Source organism: Gadus morhua, chromosome 2, assembly GCF_902167405.1.
Source record: "Gadus morhua chromosome 2, gadMor3.0, whole genome shotgun sequence".
Lineage (NCBI taxonomy): Eukaryota > Metazoa > Chordata > Actinopteri > Gadiformes > Gadidae > Gadus > Gadus morhua.
In genome coordinates, this window is record NC_044049.1 from 24,280,853 (window position 1) to 24,288,865 (window position 8,013).

Sequence of the window (8,013 nt, forward strand, 5' to 3'; positions counted from 1 at the left end):
TTACAACCTTGGTTTATTCAGATACATATTATAATTATAAATTATAGAGCAATAAACTTACTATTTATATTTTCAACTGTTGCAGTTCACCATAGGGGACACTCAAGATGCATCAGGGATGCAAAGCATGATCATGAACTGCACATTTAGGATCAATTTGACAACAACCACCAGCGCAGCATGTGAAACAGCATCACAAAATCAGAAATATGCAAAAGGTGATGATGCCAAACTGCCTGTCCTGAGCCTGTTATTTCCCCACTTCACCATTCAGAGAGAGGGCTCTGCTTCACTTATCCACCACCCACTTGCATGAAAGCCAACAGCCCCACCAGTTGAGGGCTAGGGATGGTTATTTTCCTTGATTGAGTTCACGTCGGTCAGTTCGCCAAGAAGAATCGTTCAGAATCGTTCGATCGTTCGTTCAGTCGAGTTTCCGGTAGCAGTGAATCGAATCATGGAATGCGAGGTTCTCTGATGAGTCCGTCAGACTCACCTCCTCCCCTGTTCTCATTCTCCAACGATTGTGGAAGTCGGTCATCCATCAACATTACAACAATAAAGGCAGTGTTGCAGGGTTTATTTTCCAACGGATTTGTGCAATTTGCTTGTTGGTAATAAAGATTTAAACTGTTAGGCCTACTTGTTGTATTTAAGGTTGTTAGGTATCACAAAACGGAATTTAATACGAAAAAGTAGGCACTATTTTAGCGGTTTTCTATTGATTCTCATTTCCCCCAGAATGCATTGCATGACGTCACGTTGGGGAGACACGGACCAAAGCCGCATTGAGACCCTTGTGAGCAGAGACTAGTACGAGAATGTTCAGCAGATTATACAGATACGTAGATAAATACATAGATATTATGTATAGTTAGTATATGCTACACGTTAATCTCCTAAAATGGCGCGATTTGATTGGTTCGCTATCTTGGGATAGGACTCATATTGTTTTCATCACAAAATGTCCGCTAATAACAACAAATAAACCTTCAGTCTCGGGGGCTATTCCCCACAATTCACTTCGCCTTCGGCTAATAATTGCTGATTAATAGCCTAGATAGATGGATAGCCTAGTCAAGTCTTTATCAATACCAAACTACACAAATCGTCGGAAATTAATTTAGGTTATCCGGCTCACACAGTATAGCCTACAAGACCACACAAAACAAGGGAGACAACAAGTCATCCACTTGGGTCAGTGGCGGATTTGTCAGCCTTACAAATCTGACAATGTCAGCCCACCGACATCAAGATTTTGCGGCACACCTGCAAGCGACGGTCAGTTTGGAAACTGACCTCCGCCTCTTCCCTTGACATTCAGTGTCTGACAAACACACACCTGGCCTTATATTACCTGGGTGATGCAAAACCCGCACACAGACCCCTACGGGTTAAGTGGAAGAAATACATTTCCAGCCTGCACTTAGGGCTGAAGTGAAGGCTCGGCTGTAGTGCTCACGGTTCGCCACTTCTATATCATATAATATTTATTATCACGGCAAAAAGCCATGTGTGCCTCCAGACGATATGATGGATCACAACCGACTGTGTCAGGTTCTCCGACGTCTCTGGTTCTTCCACATCAATCTGAAAGTAGACTGAACCACGCGCTGCCCGCTGCCCACTGCCGGCGGTGGTGCTTTGCGGCGGCGGTGCCTCGTGGCAGCGGGGCTCAAGGGTGGCTGAGATTTCCCCCACTACAGTCCCGGGTGGCGAACGAACCATGATGGAATGAGACAGATCGACGAGACATCAAATATTCGATTAATCTGGCATTACACAGAAAGTACAAAGGCAGCATGCATTCACCATTTCACCAGTGGTGGGCTGTCAGGGCCAGCAGGGCCATCTCTGCTGGCCCTGTCAATCTAAATAATAATATACATAATTTTTTTCAAAATTACATTAATTTGTGTCCGAACGCATCTTGATTCCATATTTTTTTCAGTACTTACAACATAATTCCAGATAGAAAACCTTTTTCTTTTGTAAGGCTGAGCTCAGCTGAATACGCATCACAGCTAGGGTACATGGACCGGCGGGGCCAGCACTAAAAGTATTGCTAGCCTTTCGCTGAAGCTGCCACCTCTCATTGGATAATACATTTGACTGACGTGTGTAATCGGCCAATCAAATGTTGATATGTAGTAATAGAACGACCCCAGGGCCCAGCAATATGCCGGCGAAGGCCCCTGCTGATGTCATCAGCGAATTTTGAATCGTTGGCGGTACAGAGTTGATAGTGAACTACTATGGCCACCGCCTTCACAGCATGTAGCGATTCAGTTTCTGATCTCCTTCGTTTGCCTTTTTCAAGGTGAACGTTTGGAGAGAAGACAGATTTAATTTCAAGAGAAAGACCTACACCGAACCCTGATGGGCTGACCCAGGCTGGTAAAGGTTTTGTGTGGCACTTTACAGTGTGCAACTACAGCCGACTGGCTAACGGCTAGCACCGTTCAGAACAATCTGTTCTACTCGCCGTGTTTGCTGTTCAGCATCAGTGAAGGGACATGGAACAGCGCCGGATTTAGCAGTCTTAACAGCTTCACCAAGGCAACTTTAAATATCAGGCCATGGGTGATGGGTGAGTTTTTCTTTGCACTGTGCAGGAGCGATAATGTTGTTGTTGTACTTTAGTTCATAACGCTTTTTTTTTTAATGGTTTGAACTTTGAAACACAAATATATTGCTTGAATTTGGGCAGTAGGCTTAATTGTAATGCTTTGTGTGGATGCCGCTTAATAAGCATATTAAACTAACCCGTTCACTACTACTCCTGCGGGCTTAATATTCTGTCTGGAATAGCTGTAGTAAAATATGTGGCATAAAGGCCTACTATGTTTAATTTTTTGTGAATGAACTGGCGTTGTACTTGTAATATTGTCGCTATAGGCTACTTTATAGAATCCGTTCATTTGTGTGATCTGCAATCTCGTTGCGGAATAAGTAAAGATCTGATGGTGTTGCTGCATTACTCTAGCTCTGCGGTAATGCAAAGTGGTGTGCGTGTGCGCTGTTGTTGTTGCTGAAGATCAACTGTCTTGTTGTGGATGTTGTGCAGTAGCGCATATTGTGGCTGTGTTGGCGGTATTAGCACCTAATATGACATTTGTGTGCATGTCTGAGTGTTAGGGGGTTGGCCGTTGGTGGAGTTCGTTACTGAAGGCCCTGACTTAAACCCCACGGTACGCTACTGCATTTCACTGATATTGAATCGTATTATCGTACGCTCGCTCACTAAGCCTCTTCACCACTCACAGTCAGTGAACGAGTCAGCCAGTCAGGGACTAGTGGGTCTGGGAGGAGTCGAGTCTGAGAATGAGACGAACGAGGGAGAAGAAACAGTTTGGTTCGTTCTTGTTAAAGAATCGTTCATTGGAACTGATTCGGTCGCAAACGACCCATCACTATTGAGGACCACCTTTAAGAAATGAAATGTAAGCAAGACAGCAGGCCAAGGCCCGACCAGATACTGAAAGCATCTGTAGATTGGCTTACAAAGGTGTTCACTACGCTATCAAACCCCTCGTTACAGCAAGCAGCATTTCCAACTTATAACTTTGTTCCAGCGTCACACAACAAAACCATTATCCCCCCCTGATCTAGATAAGCAACAGCTACTCCTGTCCTCCTGTGCTTAGGATTTGCACAGTGCTCATGGGAAATTTACATATTCTCTGATTGACTACAGCGTACGTAGGTTTATCTTTATGGGATTGGTGGTGAACATTTTTGTCCATGGTGGTGGTGGCGGGGGGTATCAATGTTATCAGCTGATAACAATGATATCATGATATCATTCATTGTATTGTTTGTAAGTGGTTTTATGTCTTGTTTGATGTCAGCATAGTAATCTATGCCTTTTAGTCACTGTAACTAAAATAAGACTATAATCTAGAGAAAACAGTTTTTGTGGATGTGTGGAGCTTACTGTTATCAGCTGATAACAATGATACAGCAGAAGTTAAAAGCAAAAGCATGACTCCATTAACAGGCAGCGGAAAATAGCTACTGCTTTGAGTGTCTATTGAGCATAAACCATTAGGAGCCATTTGCTACACATGTAAACATTTTAGTATACTATGTGTGAATACTTTAATGGTTGTATTTACTTTCGTATTCACAAATGATGCATTTGTAGCGTACCATTATACTCATACAGAACGTTATTACACTAATATCACGGGGCGTTTAACATAATACACCAATACTAGATTATTGGACTAACTTAAGGAGTTTAACATTAATAAACGTATATGAAATCAACTGTTCATATCCTTATTCATCTAAACTGTTCATGACCTGGCTGTTCTAATATTATGGTCTAAGGAACGGCAGAAAGCCCGTTATTGCTCTGCCAATTCCTTTGTGCATCAAGTTTGAGGTGCTCGAATGTAAGCCAGTCCTACGAAAACATTTCAACCTGTCGTCAGCTATATTAGCTTTGACGGGAGAAAATGTACAAGGAATGTTCTTAAGATTTGTAGGTGGCTCTTAAAAGAGCCGTTTGGGGTGTAGGCACAGCAGTGCGATTTAAGCGCGTTCACCACGGATACGGCGGGCTAGCTGGATGTCTTTGGGCATGATGGTCACCCTCTTTGCGTGGATGGCGCACAAGTTGGTATCCTCGAAAAGACCAACCAAATAAGCCTCACTTGCCTCCTGAAGAGCCATAACAGCGGAGCTCTGGAAGCGGAGGTCGGTCTTGAAGTCCTGGGCGATCTCCCTCACCAGGCGCTGGAAGGGCAGCTTGCGGATCAGCAGCTCGGTGGATTTCTGATAACGACGGATCTCTCTCAGCGCTACTGTACCGGGCCTGTAACGATGGGGCTTCTTCACGCCACCGGTGGCCGGGGCACTCTTACGTGCAGCCTTGGTTGCGAGCTGCTTCCTTGGTGCTTTCCCACCGGTAGACTTACGTGCTGTTTGCTTGGTTCTCGCCATTTCTGCAGTGGGTATTCAATGTGAGCGTAAAAGCAACGGGTTGACCCGAGTTTATATATCCGGTCGCGGAGATTTGCCATACGCTGATTGGTCATTTTGAACCGGCTGCAAGAGAAAATTCTCCAGAGTCCCGCCCGCGCATTGGATCCCGCCCATTTCATTTAGCGCCGTCGGCTCAACGTGTGTGTCCCTAAACTATGCATATTTACATCTCCAACAGCATTCTATTCCCAATGCTTCATATTTTAATTATTTTAAAATATAGCCTACATAGTAACCATGTGCTGTTATATATATATAAAAAAATAAAACACTAACTGGAGACCTAGTTTACATACAATGAGCCTTGCGAATTGCAAAGCTCATTTTACAAATGTATTTGTAAAATACATTTTATATTATTAATATTGTGAATTCCTCTGTATATTTTGTCCATCTATCTTTTGAGTTTGTATAGGAAGAAAAAAAATATTTCTAAATCAGAAGCCCAACCACATACACACAGAAGCATAACCACTGAAAAGACCAAACAACACATCTAAATCTGCTTTCAGATGGAAACGTTTGCATGTGGCGACATTCCCCGGGTTTTTTGCAACCGTTCATGGCCTTGGATATTTTTTGTACGTTTATTGTCAAACCAGAATCCATGAGGAAACTGTCTTGCAGCTGACTGAACCTTAAATATATAAAGCCCACGTACCCTAGATCTCAAACTCAATGATGTGCTATGGATCTCATTTTATATTACAGCAGAATATAGCCTACAGATAAAATGTACGAGTTTACTGGCAAAAAAGCATACCGTTTATGCCGTTATGAAAATGTTATCCCTATTATGACACACAATTAAGGAACATGGTCTCCTTAAGATATGTGTTTGGCTCTTAAAAGAGCCTTTGTGGTGTGCAGAGATCAAGGAGAATTTACTTCTTCTTTGGGGCTGCCTTCTTTACTGTTTTGGGCTTGGTTGCCTTCTTCACCGGGGTCTTCTTAGCAACGGGCTTAGCCGCTTTCTTGGGACTCTTGACAACTTTCTTGGGCGCCACCTTCTTGGCCGCGACGGGCTTCTTAACCTTCTTCGGGGTAGCTTTCTTGACAGCGGTTTTCTTGACCTTCTTTGGGGTAGTCTTCTTGGCAGCGGCGGGTTTCTTGACTGCGGGCTTCTTGGCTTTAGGGGCAGCTGCCTTCTTGACCGCTGGCTTCTTCGCCTTAACCTCCTTGTTGATCTTAAAAGACCCAGAAGCTCCGGCGCCCTTCACCTGAATCAAAGTTCCCTTAAGAACCAGAGCTTTGATGGTGGTGTTGACGCGTGAGTTGTTTTTCTCAACGTTGTAGCCATCGGCAGCCAGGGCTTTCTTCATCGATGGCACAGTAACCCCGCTACGCTCCTTGGAGGCAGACACGGTTTTGACGATCAATTCGCTGACACTTGGTCCGGCATTCTTTGCCTTCACCGCGGTCTTCTTCTTTGCTGCTTTGGCCGGAGCAGCGGCGGCAGCAGCGGGAGCAGCAGGTACGACTTCAACCATCTTTACGAGTTGTTCTGAAACAAGAGTAGCCTACAATGAAAGATTTGTGCTCATGGGCGCCAGTGGGCTGTCCTTATACACAGAGTGAGAACCGTAGAGACTCAACTGGTGAAGCGTTTCTCTGTTGGCAAGAAAGTTCGCCTGGTTTGTGTTTCCTCCATCATTTTATCCTGATTTAATTCATACACAATGGCAATATTTGACGCGCCTAGTCAAACAACTACAATAAGAAACATAACATTTGTACCGTACCTAGTTCAATGTACCATCAGTGTCGAGAATATTTATAAAAACGCTAACAATGCAACTGAACATGGTTATGATCTCACTTACGTTTGTTTGAGATTGTTTTTAATTATAGCCTACCTGAAGACTTTAATAATAGGAATCGTGCCTTTTTATTGACAAATCACACTAACCGTTGGATGTGAGGATTATGTCCTGGTGTCTGTAGTTAAGTTTAAAATCGACGTATTTTGTGGCTACTAACACAAGGGTTTTAGAGGCTCGCCTGCATCAGCAAGATAATTTAGATGAATGGATTGTACATAGAGCATTTATGTTATTCATCAAATGTGTTTGATTTAATATAATGTTACACATTGTGGTTTGTTCTTTTTTTCTTCTCCATTGTAACTGATCATCTGTAATACATGGAATCAGATGACTACTCAACTGTAGTTAAATAGTATCTGTTGATGTTGATTATGTTGATGAACACATAATGTAGGCGTCTTACACCAAGATGTAGGCTATACGGTTGGAATTGGTTCAATACAAGTGCATAACATTAATTTCCATTTGTACTTTCAGATTGTGAACTAGAATGAAACATTAAATTATTAATTAGAATTAATGAAGGGTATTGAAACGGTTAAAACACTTATTTTTTCAGTTCTGAACAATAAAAATGAATAGGTTTCATTGGTGGGAACAGTTATCGTCGTCTCATCAGTTTTTTAGACTAATGCCAAAATAGGCCGCAATTCTCAATGATAACAATGGAATGTTTAATAATCGGAATCTGACACAATATTAATAATAAGAGTTTCAAGCACGTTAGAATGTTTACATATTGGATGGTGGAGACAAAACAAAACCTAGAATTGTTGCCTAAATTCTCTAAACAATAATTTAAACAACTCTTATTTGAATAACAGTGAAAAATAGCAGACAAATCTATTTTGCCTATTATATAAGACATATGATATTAAGTTCTACCTATGTTACCAGTCAGAGTGGGATTACGACTTTAAATGTCAGCGAACCCACGATCATTCATTGTATTGTTTGTAAGTGGTTTTATGTCTTGTTTGATGTCAGCATAGTAATCTATGCCTTTTAGTCACTGTAACTAAAATAAGACTGTAATCTAGAGAAAAAAGTTTTTGTGGATGTGTGGAGCTCCATCTGGGTCATATTTAATGGCGATGGCCAATTCTGAGAGTGTTAAGAATCTGCCACTTATTGTATATTGCCAGGGTTGTGCGCTCGTGCACACGTGTGATTCATGAATAATAATTTGTGGTAT

General features: G+C 42.3%; 2 protein-coding genes across 2 annotated transcripts; both read right to left on the bottom strand.

Annotated features, from left to right (window-relative positions):
* Window positions 1-4,492: 4,492 nt before the first annotated feature.
* LOC115560923 (histone H3) lies at window positions 4,493-4,972 on the bottom strand. Its single transcript, XM_030380596.1, has one exon. The coding sequence runs from the start codon at window positions 4,948-4,950 to the stop codon at window positions 4,540-4,542; it is 411 nt and encodes a 136-aa protein (XP_030236456.1). The 5' UTR covers window positions 4,951-4,972; the 3' UTR covers window positions 4,493-4,539.
* Window positions 4,973-5,622: 650 nt separating this feature from the next.
* LOC115560918 (histone H1) lies at window positions 5,623-6,618 on the bottom strand. The gene has a single exon (XM_030380581.1). The coding sequence runs from the start codon at window positions 6,480-6,482 to the stop codon at window positions 5,877-5,879; it is 606 nt and encodes a 201-aa protein (XP_030236441.1). The 5' UTR covers window positions 6,483-6,618; the 3' UTR covers window positions 5,623-5,876.
* Between the last annotated feature and the right edge of the window lie 1,395 nt (window positions 6,619-8,013).